Below are 26,960 nucleotides of genomic sequence, written 5' to 3' on the forward strand. Positions count from 1 at the left end.
TGGCTAACTTTTTTATTTGGATTAGGACAAAAAATAGAGATTGTAATTCAAATTTTCATCATGGCCAATTATGATTTTTATTTGACTAAAATTTCATTACTTTTCTTTACTTCAATTCGAATATTAGTATACTATATCGTGAGAAACCTTCGATAATTGATAAACCTTCTCAAAGGCATTTGTTATCTTCTCAATTAACCTTCAACACTGAGTAAATATATATGATATCAAAAAAATTGTGCCAAAAATGTTTTAGGCACCGTATTTTCAATATTTTGTTAATGGCATTTGGTTAAGGGAGCTAGTTTACTGTTGTTTTTTTAACATTGTGACTGGATTTGGGATTGATTAAAGATCTAACAGGGAAAAACTGGTCTATTAAAACTTTATAATTCAATGTTTTTACTAATAGATTGAAACTAACTTGCTTTTGTCAAAGTCTCCGTCGAATTAACCATTTTAGTAATCCCAAGTCATAGTCTCCTCATTTTAGTTTGCACCATTTTCCTTTGGTGGTCCCTTAAAAAAAATAAAAAATAAAATAAATTCAATCAATCAATCAATCTAAATGTCTTATTTGCTATCTGGAATTTATAGGAAATTTCCTAGAGTTTGGACAATAACTTAGGGACGATATTTTTATACATTGAAAAAGTCATAAAAATGAATAGTAGTAGTTCCAGTCAATCAACTCTACACCAAGTTTATCCTTTAAAAAGGGATGCTACCAAGGCTAAAAATCCACCAAGCAACATATATAGGAAATTTTTACAGCGCTGCTAATAACTCAGATAAGCCAGAATTAGTGTGTTCATAATTAAGAAAGATGGGAATAAAGTTACGGGTAATGTTAGTGATGATGCTGCTTTTGTTACTAAATGGACGGTATTGTTTAGGGTATTGGGAGGAAGAGAGGGTTGCTCTTTTGCACCTCAAAGAAAATATAAACTTTCCAAATGGAGAATCGCTACCTTCATGGGTGGTGGTTAATGAGATTGGAATTGACTGTTGTCAATGGCAAGGGGTTGAATGCAGTAACACAACTAAACGAATAATCAAAATTAATCTTGATGGTGCTAGGGATTTGAACTCTGGAGATTGGTATTTTAATGCCTCTCTATTTCTTCCCTTTCAAGAGCTCAGAATTCTCTCTTTGTGGGGGAATCAGTTAGTTGGTTGGATTGAGAATGAAGGTATGATGACATCTCTCCTTAATTAGGTAGCTTCAATTTTATCATTCCTATTTTGTTTCAGTGATAATTATAGATACGTTGAGCTTTGTTGTAGGTTTTGATCAATTGTCAACGTTGAGAAATTTGGAGACCCTTGATCTGGGGGACAATTCATTTGATCGCAAAATTTTGTCATCTCTTAGTCAGCTTTCTTCACTCAAGCTTCTGGGACTTTGGGGCTGCTTTTCAAATAGAGAAATTTACGGCAATAGTAAGTTCAATATACTTCATATTCTGGTGGTTATTTTGTAGATCATGTAATTACCGAAGAATCAACCCTTTAGAAAATAAATCAAGTTATTATTAGAGCTTGTTTGGGAGTGATTTTGAGAATTGATTTTTTGACCGTTAGGAAAAAGTGGGGTCCACCTGTGAAAGAAAAAGTCAAATATGACGACTGAAATAGTGAAATAACGATCAAAAAATAAATTTTTTGGGTGAAAAAATCTGGCCCAAACAGGTTCTTATTAAACTTTTTTTTTGTTGCAGAATCAGATAAGCGATTTTCCTAAACCTTTAATTTTCTCTATTAGAAGAGCAGATCAAACAACCAATTTAACCTTATTATTGTATTATGAGAAAAAAGCAAAGAGAGTAAATAATTTTAAAATACAGTAACAGTAAAACGCTTTTATGAAGAAACATATAAGTTCAAGAATTTTTGGAGTGAAGACAAGTTAACAGAGTTCCAACTTTCATTAATTCTATGAATGCAAAAACAGAGTCCATCGAAAAAAACAATACAAAAGCCAGAAGCTTAACTTGAGATTTTATCATTAATTTAAGTTGTCTGTAAAAAAGAAATCTTGGTTTCGTTTTAGATAAATCTACTTACCGTAGTGTAACTTGAAAATTATGCAAATTGCTCTCCTATTACATAAAAACATTGGTCATTTGTTCCTTCCTAATAAGTTTAGCATTACTATTGTATATGTTAATCGTATTGAGATATATATTAATTGTGCAAATCAACCTAAGTAATTCCAATGGAAAAGAGTAAGGGCATGCTTAGTAATTGAAAGTACAACAAATAAGACATTTTCATCTTTAATATTCAAATACTCCTTACCACAAAAGCAATAATATTATTTTCATGATTCTCGTCCATTATGATTTTGTTTCAAGTCTTAGTAGATTGATGGAACAGTAGCCATAATATTATTTAGCATTTCATTATGGAATACACCTTTCTTTTTGTTTAATTATTGTCTCTGGGCATCATTTCAATGTTGAATAGCATTGATGAAACATATAATTATTTTTTACTAAAAATCATTATGTAGGTCGTGAAAGACTCTTCGGATTAACCAAGTTGGAAGTTCTTAATTTTGCATCTAATCATGGGATTATCGACGGTGACATTCTATTAGTGCTAAGTGAGTTTTCTTTCCGCAAGCCTGATATATTGCTTTTAGGTCATAGGACCTTTTAATATTATTTTTTTTTTTATTTTTTGTGTTTTTCGATAGATCTGAATGATTTTATCAATTTGAAGGAGCTCGACCTAAGTCAAAATAAACTTAGAAGCTTGGGTACCATTTACGGTATATCATCTCATTTCATTCTTTATCCTCGTTCATTTTTAGTTTCCTTTTCTTTCATTACTTCACTTGTGCCTTATTATGTAAGAGCAAAAGCATTCATGGTGTTTTGCTCCCAAGTCCTTCCTCTCGCTAAATAGTAGTTTGTGGTTTATTATATAGTATATTGTAACTTATTGTGGATTTGGTTATACAAACAGGTCTAAAATATTTGAAGGTCCTTAATTTACAATCAAATTACTTCAATAATAGCATTTTCTCCTCACTTCATGGGCTATCATCACTCAAGTCTCTAGATTTCTCTTACAATAAACTAAAAGGAACCATCCAAATGAAAGGTTAGTTCCATAGTTTAGAGCTCCTTATTTTTCTTATTTTTAGTCAATCGAAACTGAGTTCTCAATCATCATTTTCATATTTTGCTTGTACATGTTTATTTCTCCACCTCTATCAAGATTTACGGGCTTTGAGTAATTTGGAGGAGCTTGATCTAAGTGGCAACGAGGTCGACAACTTCACGACTCTAAAAGGTACTCAACTAGGTTTTTCAAGTTTATATTTTCTAAATAATGAACTTCGATACGCTTATACTTGAATATTACCCTAGACAGTTCTACGTTTCAGGCATTAAAAGTATACATAGTCTCCAAGTGCTAAAATTAGATTCCTTATATCTCTCCAACATTAGCAATATGGTGCAATCTTTGAGGGCATTCTCTTACCTCAAGCACTTCTATTTTCGGCGCAATTCTGTAAATGGAAGTATTGGATCTTACGGTAAGCCAAAAGAGCTGTAATTCCTAGTCCCATAAATAATAATACTAATTACAATATGAACTCCAATTCTCATGCACATTCCATTGCTTGCATGTATAAGAGTTGGGACATTTAAGACGGTTGGAGGGATTGTTCTTGGATAATTCTACCGTGGATTGGAACTTTCTACAAAGTATAGGAGCAATAACTTCCCTCAAGATTTTATCTTTGTCCAGATGCAGACTCAATGGCACCCTTCCCATTCAAGGTAAATGTCAATGGCTTGTTTGGTGAACAATGTTTTTCATGACTTCGCATGCTGATTAACGAAATGTTTCTTCAATTATTTCTATTTTCACAATTTGAAAACTTTCCTTGCATCTCAATCAAACTTTTGGTTAATGAATGCAAGGTCACCTCACAATTCTCTTTTAATGGATGCAAAATTACTATACGATTTTTCAAAATACAATAGATATTGATTACCTCACTATTAAATACAGAAAATAATTTGGGAAAATAAAAATAAACCAGAACATTTCTTTTGGATCAAACGAAGTATTTAACTTCGTCAATTAGGACTTCATAATTAATATAATTTAAAAAAGTTCGGCTAACCTTACATACTTAAAAGTAATTATATTTTTACAATCTATAGCTTTTTTTATTGGTGAGAGTGGAAATAAGTAAGTTATTAGTTGCATTCAAAATAATTAACTTATTGCCATCTTACCAATGAAAATAAATCACTTTTAAAAAAGGAAACTTTCTTAATTGAAAGTAAGGTCAGAGACGGAAAAAAATTGCTTTCTTTCATAAGCAAAGCCTTTATATTCCCTATTTCATTGATGGTTTGAAGAAGTAATTGTATTCGTTTGATTTGCAGGGTTGTGTGAACTTAAAAACCTCCAAGAGTTAGATCTTAGTCGAAATAAGTATGAAGGAATACTTCCTTCATGTGTTGCAAACATGACATCTCTTAGATTGGTTGACCTGTCAGACAATACATTCACTGGAAATATCGCTTCTCCTCCACTTTCCAAACTCACATCACTTGAATATCTCTCCCTTTCAAATAACAACTTTCAAGTTCCAATTTCTTTCAAGGCATTCTTTAATCATTCAAACTTTAAGTTTTTATTTTTGGAAAATAATGAAATAATAAACGACAACGAGTTGGGAAATTGGGTTCCCAATTTTCAAGTGGAGGTTTTTATTATGTCGAATTCAAGAGGTCATCCATCATTACCCAACTTCCTTTACTATCAATCCAATTTGAGAATTCTTTATCTCCCAAATAACAACATAGGACCGAATTTTCCAACTTGGTTGGTGGAGAACAACACAAGACTTGGGGTACTATCCCTGAGGGATAATGCTTTTACAGGACATCTCAAGTTGCCGACAAGAACCAATCCCAACATGGAGACTTTTGATGTATCTAATAACAAGTTCAATGGACATGTTCCAACTAATATAACTTCAATTTTTCCAAACTTGGTTGAATTACACATGTCAACAAATATGTTTGATGGTTGTGTACCTTCTAGTTTCGGTGACTTAAAATCTATAGAATACATAGACTTGTCCAGCAATAACTTGTCAGGCACAATACCGCAAGAACTAGTTATGGGATGCTTTTCTTTGCATTTTCTCAAATTATCGAATAATAAATTGCAAGGACAAATATTTCCAGAATCTATCAACCTACAGGACTTGGAATATTTATTTCTGGATAGCAATGAGTTCTCAGGCACCATTCCAAAGAGTTTGTCTACCATCCCTCTTGTAGTGTTAGACGTTAGTAACAACAGTTTATCGGGCAGAATTCCTACATCAATGGGTAATATGACAACATTGTATCAAATTTCTCTGTCTAACAACCAGTTTGAAGGTCCAATCCCGGTGGAAATTTTCAATCTCGATGATCTTACGCTCTTAGATTTATCTGAGAACAAGTTATGTGGTTCAATCCCATCTTGCTTCAATTCATCATGGATACGTTATGTCTATCTGAACAATAACCAATTGGAAGGTGAACTCTCATATGCATCTTATAATAGATTTTCTTTGACGTCATTGGATCTTAGATGGAATAAGTTCATCGGAAATATCCCTCAATGGATTGGCAATCTATCAAGCCTGAGTGTCATTCTTCTCAACCATAACCATTTTGAAGGCACAATCCCTCACCAATTTTGTGAGATGGACAAACTAAGGATGATAGACCTTTCCTTTAATTTTCTTTCTGGTCAAATCCCGCAGTGCTTTGGTAACTTCACCTGGGAGAAGTCTGGAAGGTTTGAAGAACCATTGATGTCTTCATATTCAACACCATTGTTTTACATGTATAAGGTTAAGTTAGAAAGGGCCTATCACGTGACTTACAACGGAACTGGAGATCTCAGTATATTTGTTGTACCAATTACAGCGACGTTCATGACAAAGAGAAATTCTTATACTTACAAAGGTAGCATCCTCAACTACATGTCAAGACTTGATCTCTCTTCTAATAAATTACATGGTAAAATTCCGGCCAGCCTTGGAAATTTAAGCGAGATTCACTCGATCAATTTGTCACACAACTATCTTATTGGAACAATTCCAGAAACCTTCTCAAACCTACGTCAGATCGAGAGTTTAGATCTCTCCTATAACAACTTAGGTGGGAGGATCCCCACTGGTTTAATCAAGTTGAACACTTTGGAAGTCTTCAGTGTGGCGCATAACAATTTAAAAGGTACGATACCAGAGGAAGGTCAGTTTGGGACTTTTGACGAAGGTAGCTATCAAGGAAATCCTTATCTTTGTGGCCGTCCATTACCTAACGAATGTACTAGCACTAGATCAACACCTGTCTTGCCATCTGTTGATGATGAAAGTGAGGAGCGCGGTTTCATGGACATGAATTTCTTCTACATAAGCTTCATCATATCTTATTTATGTGTAGTGCTTTGCATTGCTATAGTTCTATGCATAAATCCTCACTGGAGAAAAGCATGGTTTCATTCCATTGAGGCTTATATAATCCATTTTTGAGGCCATGTGTGTTGGACAAAACAAGGTATCTGCTTTAATTCTGCATGAAGATCATTATATAATATACTAACTTGTATAACTAATATATATTTAAAATCAGTCTAATCATTTGTCCTTTTTTTTCTACATTTGATAATTCGGAAGTTACGAAGCAGTGAAGCCACATATAACAGCATGGTGGGGAGTGAAGATGGCCATGTGTATTCATATTCAGTCATACAAATGTGAAATTACTTTCAATTCTGTACTTGCATTAGTATATAGGAATGTGATTTATTTCCCAGCTAAATGTTTTTGTTTGAGAAAAATAATGAGTAACATGGCATTTGATTTCTAAAATAGCAAGTATCAAACATTAGTTTAATAAAAAGACTTATATTAGAGCTTCTTTATTTATTCATTTTCCTTAGTCCATTTATAGAATTTGTGCATTACTTTTGAATCACATTTTGTCAAAGAGAGTGCGTGCAACCAATTATTCAGTTTGTTATTCTTGTTAAGAAAAATAATTGTATCTTGGAGGGATCATTTTTGGACTCTTCTTCTCTGGATGCAAACTTTCTTCAAAGCATTGGAGTAGTGACTTCTCTAAAGCATTTATCTTTGCGACTTCCCAACAAGGTAAAATTTTCAATTCCCAGTCTCTAAAGGTTTTGTTTATATATCCGCAAGGACCATGACATATATAAGTTTCTCTCTATGTTTATGTATGTTTTTCTTCAATTATTTCTATTTTTATATATATACATTTCTAGCAAAATGTAGCTGTCATTTAGATTTCGTTTTTAATCTGTGGGTAATTTTTCTTAAAAATATATATATAATAAATTACCAACCTACCAATTGTTGATTGAAAGGATAAAAAAAAATTAATTGAAATTTACCAACAGATTTGTTTTTTTTAATGCACTAAATATCTGTTTGTAATCTATTCATATTAATTTATGTAACTGTAAAATGTTTCCTACAACATTTTTTGTTAGAAAATGATTTAGAATTAAAAATAAATCAAAATCAAATATGAAAGCAAGCTGGCAAAACCCACGCCTCATCTCATCCCCTCTCTCGCTCTCGTCTCTATCTCTTGAAATACTCGGCATCGCCGACACCAGCCTTCAATTGATTGATACATCATCAATTATTGGGAATCTCCTTCTTCATTGTTCGGAGGTAGGCCATATAAGATTTAACTCTTTTAGATTTTTTTCTTCTCCATTATTTTTATTGCTACCTTTTTGCTATTTCCAGAAAGCTGTATTGGGGATTTCATTAGACTGCATTTGGCTGAAATTTGTGCGAGTTTTGTGGTGGAGGGAAGAAGACTGAAACTTGGGTGTCGGGCGAACTTATATTTAGGTAAAGCATAATCCATTATAATTCATATTTTTGTTGATAGCTAGTATCCTATTTCGATTTTAAGTTAGGATTACTGGGTTATGCTGCATTTGTTGTGGAAGATCAGGTTTTTTTTAATGGAGACTTACCTTCAATGTTGGAACTTTAAATTAGTAAATGGTAAAATACAACATTTGAATCGGTGAGTTTGCATTTGTAGTGGACGATCAGGCTTTTTTGGGCTTGCTTTAAATGATGGAGCTTCTGATTAGTAAATGGCAAAGTACAACCTTTGAATAATGAGACTAGAATGCATAATTTTCGTTGACTGACATATTAGATACTCCATTGTTAATTTAAGATTGATAGGCTATACTGAAATTATAGAGTGGAATATCAGGTTATCTCGATGTACACTAACTGTGTGAACTTCCTGGATCGGCCCCTGCAGGTGAGTAAATTAAGAAGTGTGTTAGGGAAAATTTGAGTAAAGAAAATGCATAGAAATTTGTAGTGGTGTGGAAGAATGGACATCTATTTTTACCTTGTAGAGTGCAATATACACTTGCATAGTTCTGGAACTGGGAACAAAATATTAAATCGTGAGTAGAGAGTTACTTCATTTTATTGATGATCTCTTGTTTTCACTATTTAATAATCTGTCTATTTAATAACCTGGGAAATTTAACTAGTTTAGTTTCAGATTTATTAATTTTTCTCATGCTCTTCTTATGCTGTTTGCTTGTCGAACTTAATCATAAGAAGAAATTACAAAGAAATGACGTGTTTATACTTGCTCAACATGTATATTACACATGTTTTCAATGAAGGCTAGAAATAGATTTGATTGGTGGGCGGTTGTGAAAACAAAAGCAAGAAATGTTCCCAACATACAAGGAATCATATCGGAGAATGAAGAGTGTAATGTATGGGCGGAACTTGCATTCCAAGAAACCTGTTCAAATAAATTCAGAATTTGATAGCCAAAAATTTAGGAAACATTTGACATGCTTATGGAAAAGGGGAAAATTCCAGGCTGAACAAGAAGCTAGGTGATGTTTTGGTTCAAGAGACGGGGTAGTGTTGTATGCCAACTCATACTGGAAACTCATGATGTTTTGAATCCTGTAACCCACTGCAATACAATGCTTGACGTGTGGTATATCAGAATATAAACGACATAATTGCTCAACGACATAAATCAATCAATGTAGATTATACTAAAAAGAGTTAGCTATGAAAATTTAAAATCCATGAAGCAAAAGAATGAATTAGGTCATCACGAAATCAAATACATTAATTCACAAAACCAGCCAATCTTGAAAATACAAACGAAAAGAGAAAAAAAGAATAAAAACCCATATTTAGAAACCACAAGATCGTGCATTTATACTTACAATCCCCATCACTAAACCCACAAATCCTGATCTTGAAATGTGCACAAAAATCACAACATGCATAATTTATCGTCGGAGATTAAAACTTCTATTGCATGTGGAAAAAACAAGAAACCAACTTTATAAAAACCAAAAACTTAACCAACAAAAGAAAAATTCAAAAAGAATTCTGATTAAAGTGAGAAAAAAACCATATAAATTAAAGCTCTGTGCTTGATGAAGAGCAAAAAGTGCTTACAGAGTTGGAATGCTTAAGTATGAGCTGGCTGAAGTTATTTGGTTCAAGAGACGGGGTAGTGTTGTATGCCAACTCATGATGTTTTGGTTCAAGAGACGGGGTAATGGTTCAAGAAAATTGGAATTGGAGTTACTACAACAGCTGGATCCATGCCAATAATCAGCATAATGTCGTAACCAAACCTGAGTGTTGCCCCTTGTAATCTGTTGGATAAGATTGAATTTTTTAAATTTTTTCGTTTCCTTAATCAAGCTGGAAGTATTGAGTGCTTCCCTAAACTCATGTTGGACACAATTTGTTCGGTTGGACGCCCCTTTTATTGTATTGGACAATCTTGTATTGTATTTGAGACCTCTTTTGCCTTGGAAGTGTTAGTTTTATTTCTTTAGTTCTATTTCTATGTTATTGGTTTGAAATTCCTGAAACTACCTATGAGGACTTCAGCTGAATCAAATATTGCTCTATGATAGGCTTCTATTCAGTCAGTCAAATAGGGTGAGGAGTATGTATGGAATTCAACACCAAAATAAGAATTGAAGTGGTTAGATTTTCATTTTCCAATCATCTGAAAATCTATTGTGATAATAGGACCAAGCTCATTCATAACATCAGTATGCCAGCCGCTAAAAGCACCCATGGCTTAGATTTAGATAATGTTAAGCCATCAATTCCTTCAATTCAGTTTTTGTTTAAAAGTAGAAGTATAGATTACTAAGGTAGACATCACTTCTTTTTTTCAAATGAATTAGTTTTTGAGTTGATTTTCCCATAAGAACGACCTGCTTTGGAACTCCTGGTGCAAACCCCTTACTGGAGCTAAATTTGATGTAGGTTGCATGTCATGAGTCATAACTCGACTGAGTCGCTGTTTGGTGCATCTTTGGTCATATTTAACAGATCTGAAAGCAGAAGGATACAAACCAATAATTCTAGATGTTATTTCAAACTCATCTTTCACGATTGGTGGGTTTGTTGAAAGCTTAGTGGTGGAGGAGCCTATATCTATGTTATTGCTGACTCCATTTTAGATTTGATACAGAATATGTTTAGTTGATTGAGCTTGTATATTAGAGACTGACTCACTTTGCAACTTTTACACTATTGTCAGCTATATAACTGCTTGCAGTTACCCCACCATTAGGAGTCTTGAAAAAATTTGAGGATTTATTGTACCTACAAAGCGAGAGACACAAACAACTAGCTGATTCTATCATCAATTTCAATGGTAGAAATCAGTTAGCTAATTCTTTTCCTTGCACAGAGATTTTAACTAATCTTTTTTTCTACATCAGTACTTCATATGCACGAATCAAATGCCATTTTTTATCCACATAATGATAGAGAAATCATGATGTCCTGTTTGATTCATTCCTAATCAAGGATCTTTTAAACTGAACTCTTGATTTATTGATTGTTTTCAGCATGAGAAGTTAGGCAAGCCACCTACTGCTTCAAAGTTATTTGAACGTGTACACCATCGAAACAAAGGAGAAGTAGACTTCGTAGACAGAAAGTCATGGATTTTGTGAGTAAGAAGAAATAAATTCAGTTTCTTTAGACTCTATACTCTAAATTTCATGTTATTAGCTAGCTAGTCCTAGACACTAAATGGTGGTTGGATGATTACCTTGGAGTTTTCATGGGCTCATTATTAGCTCGTGTACATTAAGTTACTTAGAAGTAGTAGTGTCACCTCTTCATTTGTTCCGTCATGTTTCTATTTATTGTTGGTTTTCTTAGGGTCTAATATATGTGTAGTTAAGAACTTTATATTGTATCTTCCAGCTAACTGAAGTTATATATTGTCGTAGCACTAAATAACTTCTAATCCATTCTGGTTTTGGGCCTAAAGAAATTTGGATGATTTGTTGATAGCATTATTTAATGCATTTTGATTCCTTGGCATTGATATTTGATGAAAATCAGCATGTATCCAGAATTGATTGGTAATGCACAAAACATGATGGTTTTGGCTTGAATGACCCTTCAATTTTTATGGCTTTGGATTGTCTACATTCTGGCCATTGGCAAGGACAGCAACATTAGCTACTGTGGTACTGAAAACAGGCTGAGCAATGTTACTAATTTCGCTTCTAATATATAATAATTCATGCCTTCTTTCCTTTTATAAAGTCGAGCTACTTCTTCTTTTACAGGAAAAATATGACACTACAATTCATGAAAAATATGGTTCGAATGTGTCACAACCTGAAATTGACATGAAGCATGGTGTGAAGCAACTCAAGATCCTTGTAAAGGTGGTCGCTTGTACGGGCTTGGTATTCAATGAAAATCTTTGAACAAAGATGACACCTCCTCTGGTTCACCTAATGTTCCATGTGATGGCACAAGCTGATTTCATCACTTTACAAGAGGAATTTCGTTCTGCTTGTAAGAAGATAGATAAACTTACAAGGGAAAATGATGGATTACTTAAAAAAATGAAGATGATAGGCAAGAAGAAGAGAAAAAAGTGCATTGAATTCAAAATGCCATACTTCGAACATTAGGAGAATGGAATCGATCACGAGATTAGTCGATTTGAGCACAATGATCTTCAATGGTTGGGCATAGTAAATGTTTCTTTTGTTTATAAAAATTTACCATCGAATGTGTGTAGAACTTCCTTTTGCTAATTGATCAGGCGTATGATTTTAAAATTGACTTTTGAAATGGAAGCAAAACTAATCTAATTTTTTGTGACTTTGAACCTTGAATTAATTGAATGAAAATATTTGTATTTCATTTTTGTTTATTTATGATTTTATTTTATATTTTTTAACTTTCTTAATAGTTTTAATTCACAATAGAAATTACTAATATAATAATTAATGGATTTCTTTTTTAAAATTGTAATCCAAATTTTCGACCAAAAAAAAACGAAGATTCGTAGTTATTTAGGAACAAATAGTTTCGTACAAAATATGTAGGTAGTTAGCGACAGAAAAAATGGAAGATTTGTAGTTATTTAAGAACAATTAGTTCCGTAGGGAATATGTTGGCAATTAGCGAGGAAATAGAAACGGAGGATTCGAAGCTATATAAGAACAATTAGTTCCGCAGGAAGTATGTTGGTAGTTAGTGATGGAAACCAGAACAGAAGATGTGTAGCTATTTTAGGAACAAGTAATTAAACAGTCGTCAATCACAAACGGATTAGTGATGAAATTTCTGTCACCAATTACTACGACAAATTTTACTAGTGGACATTGACACACTTTTCCCGTCGCTATTACCAACGGCCAATATAAATCCGTCACTACAATTATCGGCAAGATGTTTATCGTCGAATTTACCGACGGATGGATTCCATCTCTAAAGGTTATTACCAACGGATTTTGGGACTTCAATGACACAATTCTGTCTTTGAAACTGCATTTTTTTGTAGTGAGTTACGAAATTGGGTCCCTAGCTTCCAACAAGAGGTTTTCAATTTGTTAAATTGCCATATAACTCTATCTCACATTTTGAGAATTCTTGATCTCTTACGTAACAACTTGTGCAGAAATTTGCCAACTTGGTTCTTGAAAAACAACACTAGATTCAAAGGAGCCTACTTTAGAGATAATGCTTTTAGAGTAACTCAAGTTGCCGGCAAGTATCAATCTCAATATGAAGACTTTTGATATTTCTAAATAATAAATTTATAGGACGTATTCCAACTAATATAAGTGCAGTATTTCCAAATTTAATTCCAATAAACATGTACAAAAATGTGCTTAATGGCCGTGTAAGTATTATGTTCTAAGTCCAATTGATTTTATATGTAAACACTTGTAATATGATTAATGCACATTATTTATGGAAGATATATTATTTAATTGAATTTTTATTCTGAAAAAATAAATTGATAGAGTCAATAGATTTAAATTTTGATAACTTAGTAATCACAATGAATTGTGATTGTGAGAAATAAATTACATATGACTGAATATTGAAGACCTGCAACAAGAAATAAGTATCGATATTTTCGATAAATCAGCACGTATGGAATTTCTCCCTTATGAAGTGAGTAGCTAACATTTAAATGGATGACTGGATATTTTATTAAGAGAACAAAATATTGGAGATCTGTAACACAGATTTCACATGGATAACTATCTTAGAATCAGTGATTAATATCTAATGTTCGATAGTGGAATTGATCCTTCAACTTGTTGTCATTAAGTACCTTATATGAACACAATCATATTTTGGTGGTGTTAGATGTTGCTTTACCAAGAGTCACCAATATGACATCGTTCGAGTACATGTTAAGAATCGTATGAATGTTGTGAATATCAATAGAGAATTTAATACTCGTAGATAGTAAGAGATTATGTCTACGTTCCATTCAATTAAGTTGATATCGAAATAATTTGCCAAGCACGTATGTTGAAAAGAGTTTCCATTATCATTGGCTTAAAGTAGAATGAAAGATATGATCGATAATCTAGATTTACAAACTTTCATATCTCATACTTGATCGAATCATATTGACGAATGGTTTATAATTTCTTAGCAAATGAACAAATTAGATTTTATTATACCACGTGATATTTTCGGTCACATGTAATACCCTTACGTAATGCAAAGCAATTTTATGAATTAATTAATCAAGATAAATTAATAATAAATTAAAAATAATTTAATTTATCTTATTTTGATTATATCAAAAGCAATAATTCATGTTCTTTGATATCATGATTTGAAACCTAATGACTTCCACATAAAAGGAAAAGCTAGACGAATGATAATATAAATTAAATCATTGATAGGTGTTGGACATTTGTAGAATCAATTATTTGGATTGTCTATTATTAATTAATTAGATTAATTTATTCAAAAACCAAGTTCAATTAATTAGATTAATTAAATATTCGACTAGCTTACGTTTAATGGTGGGTCAAACCCAGTTAACATCTATTAATAAGTACAAAAAAGAGAAACATAATCTCTTATTCTTGTTCTCCCATGCGGCCTATCATTGGATGTTGGATAATTGAACAAATGTGGTGTAAAAATATTGTGACTCACAAAGGCGTGCAAAGATCGTGACTGTTTATTATCAAAATTCTCAAAGAAGTTTAAAGGATTTGCTAAATGTAAAATTCTCATCACAGATTCTATTTATATAAAAAGACAATTCTTAAAGGGAACTAAAATTATTTTTAAATTTCATTGTGTATGCATAAGTAAATTCCCAACAGATTATTTACTATAAAGTGACAATGACTTGAAATCTTTAGTGTCAATCTTGATTCTTTTGACCTCTCAAATTTATCAGAGAACAATTTATATAGCTTAGTTGCGTCTTGCTTCAATACATCAAGCATAAGTTTGGTCTATCTAGACAATAACCAATTGGAAGGTGCACTTTCACATGGATTTTTTAACAATTCATTTTTGGTAACATTAAATCTTAGAAAGAATAAATTCATAGGATGCATCCCTCAATGGATTGGTAATCTATCGAGCTTGAGCATTATTCTACTTGGAGGCAATCATTTTGAAGGCATAATTCCGAATCAACTATCCCAAATTAGGATTAGCATTATAGACCTATCTTATAATAGCCTCAGTGGTTAGATGCCACACTATTTGGGTAACATAACACTAGAGGTAAACGAGAAAAAGTCTACGATGGTTTAAGGAGATATCTTTTCTTCAATAGTCACACTCAGATCATTGCTAGGCTGGTGCCTCTTCGGCATCAACAACCAGTTCGGAGGAAGGCAATTTTGAGTTTACCTTATTTTTGTCTCCCTCTAGATAATCTAGACAACGATGAATGTCCTTAGCAGAATCGAGGAAAACTATCTAGTGAAAATGGGTATGTTTTCGAATGAATGTTGTAACATTGTAGAAAGAAGCCAAGCACGTCCTTCCCTTATGAGTAAACGAAAACCACAATAAAGTTTGGTTATAAAAAACAAAAAAGATTGAATGAAGACCCACAACAAGATGGGGTGCCTCTTTAGAAAGATTTAGAAAAAAAAAAAAAAAAAAAAACGCTCCTTAAAAAACATGGATTGGATTGAGTTTGAAAAGGCCTATCATGTGTATATCCAAAAAGTAGAAGAATTTGAACTCTTGGATGGGCAAGTTACTGCAACATTACAACAAAGAAAATTTTGTATTCTTGTAAGGGTGGTATCCATAACCGCAGATCAAGAATTGATCTCTCTTCTAATTATAAATTATATGGTGAAGTTTCAGAGGAACTTAGAGAGTAAAGGGAGATATACGAACTGAACTTGTCCTACAACAATCTTAGCCAAACAATTCTAGCAACATTCACAAGTCTACATCAACTAAATAGTTTGGATATCTCCCATAACCACTTATAAAGGAGAACACCACTGGATTGATCAAGTTAAACTCTTTTGATGACTTCATTGTGGCGTATAAATTTTGGAAACAAAAGATATCTCTCAATATCAGTTTTTTATACAAATATAATTGATAAATGTATCTAGCGAGAGTCCTATGAGATGGGGTCTGAAATTGAGGACATGTTACCCTAGTAAAGAGTCCAAATTCACGAGCTTCAACAATCCTAAAAGGTAGTTATCTAGTATTATCACCTTAGCACATGCAACTCTGACCTCTTTCTTACTATGACCAACAGCTATAAGATTCCTCCCATAAACCTCTTTTCGATTCTCAAAAGATATGATTTTTTGCTTCTTATCTGCAATATACCAGAATACTTCTTAAAATTATTTGTGAAGTGGTTACCCAAAGTGCTTGTACCATACTTAGAGCCATAGGCATAATGCACTCCACATGATTACACTTTCACCTAACATCTGGATCATCCCTTGGGCCCAATAATGCAAAGAAATCCCAAACACATGAAGCTATTCTATTAGAATTTCACTTTCCTAATGTTGACAGTGGATGTGGAGGAAGAATTGATGGCATATATGTGTCAATAGAGTTACTGTGAAATTAATCAACCAAATAAAACTATAAATGTATTAATGCACCATGAGAAAGTAAGAATATTGCACCCGTGTTCATTTTACTTTAGGCTTTTCCAAGTAACAACAAAACACATTAACTTGCATTAGTACCACCACAAAAAAATGATTATTAGTACCACCATGAAATAAATTGAAGTGCCAGAATATGTGCTTTACAAACTTCAATAAACGTGTGGATGGAAACACCAAACTATAAAAAAGGATAATAGTCACAATTCACAAACAATGATAATAACATTTATTATATTCGTGCACTTCCAATTGCAAACTCACAAACACTGATAATACCTTCAAAATTCAGATTTCAACTGCTATATTCAAAAAAAAAAAAAAAAAGGATTTCCAACTATACTAGAAAAAATCAACACCATATGCTGACACCATACAACTTCTTTAAGTTGGATAATTAAATTGTAATTCTTTAAATTATAAATTCAGCAAACACTACCTTGTAAGAATCTTCCCCCTTCAATCCAAGTGTTTAGCAACAAAACCCCGTAAAAAAATTGAGGCAAGAGGCTGAGGCACGAGCAAATATGAGAGAAGATGAGAGGTAGATGAGACAAGAGGTAAAGAAGAAAATTGAAAAGTTTGAAATTGATTTTTAGGTCTTTGGTTTTTAAGTATCAGTATTAGTTTTTTAAATATCTTTTAATTTATTGGATTGGGTTGAGCTGATTTCAAATGGATAACCCAAGATCCGAATCAACCAACCTAAAATTTAATTTCTTACCCTAACCTAAGTCAATTGAACTAAAAAACCAACTCAAACTTGATCAGTTTGAAAGAGATTGATAATATAGGAAACATCATGAAGTATAAGAGCGTGTGATTTTGGTTGCTCCTACATGAGTGACATGTACTATTTCACCCTTAGATAGTGCTACTAAGGATGAAACATAGGCTTGAATAGAATGAAGTAGTGAGCTCATGTGATATGTTGCTCCAGTATTCAAAATCTAAGGAACATCTGATGTGTTATAATGTTTTGAATTAAAAAAGAGAAGTATAGAGATATAGCAAAGAATTTGTGGATATATATATCCATCATCGGATGAAGGTGAAAAAAATGGTTTGAACATTATTTGTCAAAGGGATGAATATTTGATTATTAGGGGGCAAGCTTTATAAGTGACAATAGGTGAGAATGTTTCTCATGAGTTAGTGGCATTCAAGGTTTGTCCTTTACAAGTTCCTATACAGAAGTTGAAGCTGCAGGAACATTGTTCACAATAGTCCTATTCTTCCCATCAAACTTGTACTTTATGGGATATCCATATAGCTTAAAGCATTTATCCACTTTGTGTCCAGGGAATGGACAGTAAGTGCACATAGGCGTATTTGGATTTTCTTTGAAACATCTTGCCAAAGAATAACTGGGTATTTTGCAAAAAGTATCGTAGTACATATCCATTTTCTATGATCCAGTAGGTTGCCTAATTGCCTCTCTAAAACTGACTCTGCTCAACAATGCCATATAATCACTACTCAAGCTTTCATAGAGTCTAGGTGATGTAGGACTACTACTAGGAGCACCAATAAGAGGAGGTCGAGAGAGACAAGGGTCAGGTAAGGTGGGATGGCCACGCATCAAATATGAAGAACGAAAGTATCGCTTGTGTTCGAGTGCCTTGTGAAAAGCATCTTCTAACAAGTCAGGATTGAGTACAAGGACTTGATGTTTGAGGTCCGATCGCAAGTAGTTAAGGAACCTAGTGTTCGTGACATCCTTAAGTTCAGCAAGGCCAGAACGGTACTATAACTCATTAAAACGAGTCCTACAGTTCGATACAGTTGATGAGTTTTCCCTACGATTAAGAAGACGTTTTAAGAGTTGAGATTGATGGTAAGACAGGACATATTTCATAGTGAGTTTCAGTTTCATTTCTCCCCCACGTTGTAATAGGTTGGACTAAGCAATTGATGGATTGTGTCACTATTTGTCAATACCGTCTAGTAGATTTGACAAGTTTCATTTTGGCGAAACGAATAAGCCGATAATCAGGTATCTAGTACAAATCAAAGTATTCTTCGATGGCATTACGCCAGTCAAGAAAGGCTTTGGGTTCTAGGTGACCATCTAATTCAAGGGCATCGACTTTAATTTTCCTAGTAACGTCATCTACAATATCCCTATATTGTTCATAATATGTATTGGGGACAGGTGTGGGTATTCAAGACGAAGAGCATTATTGACACCTAGGTCATGGAGTTCTGGATAGAAAATGTGTTGTGTACGACCAAGATTGTATTGATTAGGTAGTGTGCCATCTGGTGAGCAATGAAGTGGGGTATTGATGTTTTGACCTATAGTAAAGGAATTAGATAAATTATCCATAGGTCGTTTACCCTGGTTTCGAGATGATTCCTCGGTTTGTTCAATAAGGTGTCGGACATGAGTTTTAAGCTCTGTCAGATTTGACTTCACTAATGTAAAATCAGTCAAAAGATTCGTAACTTGATTTAAGAGAGCATCTTGAGATAGGAATAGATCCTAAAGATTCATTGTGCTTTGAGCGTGAATAGTGCAATGTGTGTAGGTCAATTAGAAAAGCTATGTATGGTCTGATTTTTTATTTTTATTTTTATTTTTATTCTTATTATTAATATTAATATTATTCCTTTTTCTTTTTTTTTTCTTTTTGTTTGGAAATCAGAACTAAGCTGAAACAATTTAAGAGCCAAAGCAAATAAATAGAAAGACCATACTCAATAAGCAAAAGGAAACCCTTACCACAACACAGAGCTAACTGGGAAGATGTCGTCTAGTGACGATACAAATAGGTAGTAGAGACGACGATATCACTTCAAAGATGGATAAAACTGAATCTTCGATCTACTTGTCGGCAGTGGACGACAATAAACCAAGGTAGAGCAACAAGTTGTATGATGGGAACGAGAGAACAGATGCAAGAAGGCGGTGGCAGCAACAAAAATCAAGTTGACAATGGATAATCATGGAGGGCGCTAGAAAAAAACTCGAAAATAGGTGAAGAGACTGTAGGTGGCGGTGCACTGACTGATGGCTGATGGGAAACAGAGTGACGAACCAGCAACTGACAGAACAAGGCAAAGACGCAGGAGTCCGATCACCTTGCAGAAGAGTGAATAACAATAGAGGGACGGCGGCACTTCGACGATGCAAGTGTCAGGGAAAGAGTCAATGGAGAAATCAATGGGGAAGGAAGAAGGCCAAATCAAGGAGGAAGAAGAATGAAGTTTATTGTATTAACTAATATTTGTAGTGGAGATGACGTCGTTTTGGACGTTATATTAATTGTAATAGGCCTTTTACGCTTTTTCCATTTTTGCAAATTGGGAACATGCTTTCACTGTTAGGGTATATTTATTCAACCCTTGTGTGAAGAAAGTGAGATCGATAATCTCTGGAACCTCTTTTGGTACGTGGATTGAATTTCAATTCAGTTTCCATCTTTCTCTCTTCTTATCTTTTGTAATTTATCTGTTCCCCATTTTTTTCTTTGATTTAGTTTCTCAAGTTACCCTAAATTTCCAGCTGAATCAATCTCTGTCTAGGTATATTGGAAGAGTAGTCGTAGTTGGAGGTCCAAGCTGTGACAAAGTGGTATCAGAGCCGGCATATTAGACTGGGTTGTTGAAGTTATGGATACTAGGGCTAAGGTGGTGGATGAACATTTGAAGAAGCTAGATTTGAAGATGACAGATTTAGGTACATCATTTAAGGCGGTAATTGGTAGGTTGAAGGGTAAATTTGAACCCACAAATCAGACCCTCTAAGTGTTAGATCATCAATAAGAGAAAATTAGGATATTGTCCTAGACATGAATCAGAAGTACGAGAAAATGGTTGCTATGATGGCACAAATAACAGTTGACCTTAAAGCCGACCAAAAGAATAAGGGAGTGGAAAGCCCTGTGTCTATCCAAAAAGAGGGTAGTGGGCTAACAGTGCAAGGTTCTAGTGGTTGAGATATGGGTAATCGGGCTAAAGATGATACCAAGGGAGATACCAAACACCTTAAAATTGACTTTCCTACTTTGGGGAAGAGGGACCTAGGGAATGGCTAAGGAAAGCTAGAAAGTATTTCCAACTCCACTGGGTTGCTGAAGAACTTAGAATGGACATTGCTGAGATGTACCTGAAAGGAAAGGCTGATACCTAGTTTGATGGCTTCATTGCAAGCCACCCAAATGCTGATTGGAATTTGTTTTTCGAAGAGTTATGTAGGAGGTTTGCAGATAATACAGGAAAGGAGGTGATCGAATCATTTAGCAAGATAAGGCAAGTGGGAACTATAGTTAAGTACCAGGAAAGATTTGAGGAATCCAAATCCCAAGTGATGTTATCTTTGACTCAAGACCCAGAAACTTATTATATTTCGGTATGCACAAGTGGTTTGAAAGGAGAGATAAGGTCCATGGTTAAGATGATGAAACCTGATACACTAGCTAAGTACTTTGAAATTGCAAGCCTACAAGAATCCACAATAATGGCCATCAACAAATTCCAAAAACCTAAGACTTTCCTACCTAATTCCAACAAATGGAACTCACATCCCACCAGACCTCTTGATGAAATTAAACCAGCTGAACCCACTTCCAAAACCAGTAAACCATCCAACAATTTCAAAACCATCACACCTACAGATTTCCAAATGAAAAGGAACTTGGGGCTTTGTTATAGATACAATGAAAAGTATACTATGGGCCATATCTGTAAGAAACGGTCCATCAATTTCAAATTGGTGGATGAGGAAGAAAAGGCTAAAAATCAGGAAAGTAAAGAGTCCGAATATGAGGTAGAAGAAGGAGATGATAAAGTCATGGAAAGTTCCATCAGTGCCATAGCTAGAAGTTTGAAGCCCAAGACCATTAGAGTGCAAGGAGTAATTAAAGGGTAGAAGGTGATACTTATTGATAGTGAAAGCACCCATAGCTTTGTGGATGAGAAATTAATTAAAGAATTGAACTATGCTATCTATGAAAACAATACTATAACAGTCAAAGTGGCTAATGGAGACAAGTTAGAGAGCAAGGCTATTTGCTAACCATTGGTGTGGAGATTTCAAGAGTGGGAATTTCAGTTCAACCTAAGAACCCTTAAACTTGGAGATAGTGACATGGTATTAGGAGTGAATTGGTTGAGCTAATTTAGCCCCATTTTTTTTTTTTAAATTTCAAATAGGGGTATATCAAATTCAAAAACCACAACAATGAAATGGAATTGAGGAGTGAAGCGCGGGTATATCCAGTGAAAATGATGGATGTACAGGAAATGGAGAGGATGTTCAATAGGAGTCTATGGGGTGGTAGGACAATTGTACTATTCCCGTGAAGAGAATGAGGAGGAGATACCTAGCAGAATCCTTGAAGTGATCCATCACTTCCCAAGGGTGTTTGAAGAACCTAAGAGACTACTCTCTCCTAGGTCTCATGACCATCATATCCATTTAAAAGAAGGATCCCATCTATTCAAAATTAGACCTCATAGGTGTCCTTTCATCCAGAAAACGAAGATAGAAAAATTGATCAAGGAGATGCTACAAACTGGGATCATTCAGGCCAGTAACAGTGTAATGTCCCAAAATTTCATATATTAGAATTTAATTTATGTGTACTATATTTTGATATTTTGGAAGGTTAGGGACTAAAATATATAAAAAGTAAATTTCAATATTATCGGATGTTAAAATGTAGATGTTGACTGAGCGACGATAAATATATGATTATTTGGGCTCATTGGAAACATCATAATTAATCATGCATGTTAGGTTAGAGAAAAAGTTAATTTGGATTAACGAAGCCCAAGTTATCGAGATTGAAAGATATAGCTTTAAACTTATATTTTAATTGATTATTTAATGCATCTAAAATCTTTGGTAGGTCATGTGTCGAATGATTCTTTGGTGGTAGAAGAGAGAGAGAGAGAAACTTTATTGATTCTAGTTTCAATTTGTTGGCCATGTGTATAGTAATGAATTGATTGTTGGGAGGTATGGTTGGTAAGATTTAGTTTAGTATTTTGATTACACATATGGTTTCCTCAACTTTATCCCATTTACCCACTATCTCCACACGTTTCCACCATCCTATAATTCTAATTGCACCAAAACACTTCACACACACATATAGACATACTCACGTGCATGGCAAATTCAAAAAGGGGTATTTATTTTCAGCATAAATGAAGCACAGAAAGAGTCCCATAATTTTACCACAAACATATATACATAAGCAATTGGCAGAAGACAGTCTCAATTTTTTTAAAAGGCAGCCAAGAAAATTAGAAGATTTAGAACATAATTTTTTGATTTCATCTTTCAAGAATTTATTCAACCTTATAAAGTAGGATATCAAAGGGGCTGAGTGTAGATTTCAGTCAAAGGGTACATTTTTGGTGGATTTTTCAGTACAATTGATGTGATGAGATTATAGTATGATTACTAATAGATGTATATATCATGAATTTGAGATGATATTTTACGATGTTATGTGAATGTCTCACGTTTTTGCTATAATTATATGGTTTTATCTTGTGAATTATTCAATGATATGAACTCGATTTTCGATAAAAATATAAAATTGAAAACCTATATTTATTTTCGAACTTCTCCACTCACTCAGTTATCAACTCATATATTTTTTCGTAATTTTTCCTATAGGTAGCAATTGGTTTTTTATAGCTGGAGGAGCCTAATAATTTCAAAGTAATAGCCACACGATATATTGAGTGCTATGATTTAGACAAATGAAGCATGAAACAAATATTTTGGGCACATCGCATTATATTTTATATCAGCATTTGATTTTGGTGCATTATTTGTAGTAACTTTTAGTCACCCTTGGTGATAGACTTGACATCTAGTTAGCATCTATCATCGACGCATGACACATTTCAGGTCCATTAGGGTGATTCAAGATGAGTCGTGTGATTGAGAATGTTTTAATAAAGTGTCATTTGATTACTCTAATTTTTTGTACAATTAATTGTATTTATTTTCAATTTCTTTGGTATTTTTTCATTGGGTTTTTGTTAAATAATGCGATGATTGTGTATGTATCATTGTAAAATAATATATACAATAAATTTAGCACGTTTGACTTCTGACTCCATTAGTGTATAATGCTATAAAACATTAATAATTTAACTTCCGGCCAATAGTTTCATTTTAGTCATCAAAGTTCTTTTCATTTATTTATTATTATTAATAATTTTTTTTGCGTACCATTTAATCACTAGGTTATGCTGAAATCTCATTTTAGTCATTAGATTATCATTCCATCTAAAAATTGATTACGTGGCCAAAAATTTTCTGATGTGAATCGGACGGATGTTATTGGACAAAAAATTTGACAATGTTTTTCCTCCATAAGTCACCATTGTCCGTTCAATCTTCTATTTTCTATAAATCGAGGTATGAATGGCATTTTTTGGGTTAAAAAAAATGAACAACTTTGCCATCACCATCTGTCGATTAATGTCCCTTTGGGTCCACCGTCCACGTCAAGAAAATGTGATTGTTAATGGATTTTCTGAGTGAATGGTAATCCAATTGACTACACTGAGATTTTAGTTAAGTTTGATCGAGTAAAATGATAAAATAATAACGTCAGTGAATAAAATGAAATTTTTGACAAACTTTAATGATCTCAAATTTTCCTTTGTGCTCATATTATTGACATTTTTTTTTTTATTTTAGATTATCCCATAATATTATACTCCTATAATTTTCATTTATATATATTTCGTTAGTTGAGTTTAGTTTTTAATTGATTCTGAGATTATATATTTTAGCAAACATATATGTAAGAACTTTATCGTGAATTAATGAATATAGTACAGATTTTGCAAGTTTTGTTTCATTCCATACTACAAGTTTTGTTCTATAAGTTGAAATCTTCTGTGTGCATATATTCATGCATGTTGGATTTTTAACTGCTCTGAGATTCGTGATCTGATATTGAAGAATTTTCTGTATATATACCCAGCAACTTACTAAAATTCAGGATTTCTGCCGCAAACATTAGTTTAGCAAATGTATGATCCAAGTATTTGAACTCCTCAAATTTTAGTACCTAAGACACATTTACCGGGATCAGTAAGCACAAAATATAGGAAGAAACTAAAGAATTGAATAATGAAATACATTCATATGTTCAACTGAATGTGCATTTTACACTTACTAAACATTGATTCTATTGCTTTAGAGGCAACTCCGATACAGTTGCAAGGATAACTGTGAATACTGATAATGGTTAGGAACTTTAAGAGTCTGTTTGGCAGCCCTCATTTGGTCCGAAGTTGAGCTACCTTTGGAACCTATGTTTATTTTTCTTATCTAGTCCAGTTGCTTACTAAAAATTGATTTTTACATGCCAAACACTACGTTAGAGCTCATATTCCTATTAATGTATTCTGGCATCTAATGGTCGGGCTTAATAAATAATGGTTCTCTCTTTACTACTGTAATCTGAAAGTCATATTTAATGGGGAAACATTAAGAATATATGATAAATAGAACAAATGCTACAAGTACGAAAAAATTTGATAGAAAACTTTGACAAACAACACATGGTGGGAATTAATTGAAAGATGGAAAGAGGAAAATAGAAAACAATTCAATCATCTGTGACTAGGTCACCATCGATAGAAATTCTGTCAAGAATTCTTGTACTCATGGCTTTTTCCTAAATAGAAATAGGACTAAACTTTGTATATGCTTCATTGAGGAATTCCAAGCAAGACAAGAAAAATACTCATTTTTTTTGTTCTTTTGATGGTATCTTCTCCTAAAAGAACAATGAGGGCCATACGGCGGAGCCAGCTTTTTGAGTTTGGGGTGGGGAAGAAAAAAAGAAGACAACTATACAACTAGCATTGAAAGATGGGGATTGAAAAATTCTTGGTAAAGGTTGAGAATATATTTGCTATAGGTATTAAAGATTAAGTCTTCGTTTGGTGGAGATTAAAATTAGATTTTTAGTATATTTTGATAGAATTGATGAAATTTATGGTTAAAAAGTTGTGAATCTCATGAAAATAAGTGGTTAAAAATAATTGTTGACTTTGACTTTAATAAAAATTTAAATTTAAATTTCTACCAAACAAGGACTAATACTAATTGTGCAAAATTCAGTGCTATGTCACTCCTACGATGCTTCCAAATAAGAATTATACGTATATACAATACAGCTACTCAAATTTTGGAATTTAATATATAAAAATAATCAAGTTTTGGCATTTAACATTAATATTGAAAAAATATATATGGAAATGTTGATGGGCGGTTGCCCCTCCCTGCCCGCCTATTATCGAGGCAAATAAATAGCTCAATTAATTCAATCAATTCAGTGCTATGTCACTCCTACGATGCTTCCAAATAAGTAGATGCACATTCTGACCTATTTCAGGATGAAATGAGCATGATTAGTGATGGCAACAGGTTGGGTTCGGGTGCCCCGCTCCGCCCGGTCTCGCCCCAACCCAATCCCACGCCGCGCCCTGCCCCGCCTTAAACAAGACGAGGCAGGGTGGGTTCGAGGCAGTTTTTTGCCCCGTTTACTGCACCATTTAATTTTTTTTTTTTTTAACATTTTCAAAATTTAGACTTATACTATTAAATTATAAAATACAAATTCAAAATTTAAAAATTCAAAACAAATAATACTCAAATTAACATTAATATTCAAAGTAACACTCGAAAATATATTCATGGGGCGGGGAATTATGCCCCGCCCCGTCCAATCAACCCGTCGGGGCGGGTTTTTTTACCCCATTCGGGGCGAGATGGGGTAAATTGTCACCTCTAAGCATGATGGGCCTCGAAAAGAAGGCACTTTTTATTTGTGGCTTATTTTGTTTGTTTGCATGTGCTTACTATCAAAATAAGCCAAAAAAAATAAATTAATTAATTAATTAAAAAAAAGTAACTTTTTAATGGGGGCCAAAGAACTACATCTTTCATATCTGAAATCCAAACAATATTATACTAATCGACCACCTCCATTCTTCTTTATTTGCACAACATAGAACCAATGTGAAACCCAAATGAGGTTCAGTCAAAGTATCTGGTTCCCTGTTCACAATCCAGCTGCATATTGATAGTGCATCTTCAAAATTATGCATCAAAGGTGAGCTCATGAAGATTATCTTTAAGGTTGTGTCATTTATAATTCCAAGATTCCACTTTTATTTTATCAAGAGCACGAGGTCCTTACTCATTTCATAGTCGAGTTACAATGTGGGCTAATGTAGTCTACTCATTATTTGGTATTTAATTTTGGCTTTTTTTTTCGTCAATCATATAAAGTATTCTGATTAGCTTTAAATCATCAATGACCAAGAAAAATCCAGTTTTATTAATTGTGGCATCTCTTGAAACTTGTTTACCACAATGTTTAAATTTTGTCTTTTGGATAGAATCACATTATGTATGTTGTCATTCATATGGTTTTAACTTGATTTGTGTGAGA

General features: G+C 33.4%; 1 protein-coding gene across 7 annotated transcripts; it reads left to right on the forward strand.

The window, feature by feature from the left end:
* Nucleotides 1-697: 697 nt before the first annotated feature.
* LOC111398733 (LRR receptor-like serine/threonine-protein kinase GSO1) lies at nucleotides 698-12,283 on the forward strand. 7 transcript variants are annotated; one of them, XM_023025796.1, is made up of 12 exons: nucleotides 698-1,193; nucleotides 1,288-1,443; nucleotides 2,516-2,608; nucleotides 2,702-2,776; nucleotides 2,974-3,111; nucleotides 3,229-3,303; nucleotides 3,398-3,550; nucleotides 3,651-3,797; nucleotides 4,416-7,738; nucleotides 7,817-7,924; nucleotides 10,960-11,592; nucleotides 11,695-12,283. In XM_023025796.1, exons 1-9 carry the CDS (start codon nucleotides 827-829, stop codon nucleotides 6,566-6,568), a joined length of 3,357 nt encoding a protein of 1,118 aa, XP_022881564.1. In that variant the 5' UTR covers nucleotides 698-826; the 3' UTR covers nucleotides 6,569-7,738; nucleotides 7,817-7,924; nucleotides 10,960-11,592; nucleotides 11,695-12,283. The 7 variants fall into 7 exon arrangements, with proteins under 7 accessions (XP_022881564.1, XP_022881566.1, XP_022881565.1 ...); XM_023025798.1 differs by having other exon boundaries at nucleotides 10,960-11,067; XM_023025797.1 differs by having other exon boundaries at nucleotides 10,960-11,063; nucleotides 11,465-12,283.
* Nucleotides 12,284-26,960: the final 14,677 nt, after the last annotated feature.

This window comes from Olea europaea, chromosome 8 (assembly GCF_002742605.1).
Source record: "Olea europaea var. sylvestris chromosome 8, O_europaea_v1, whole genome shotgun sequence".
Lineage (NCBI taxonomy): Eukaryota > Viridiplantae > Streptophyta > Magnoliopsida > Lamiales > Oleaceae > Olea > Olea europaea.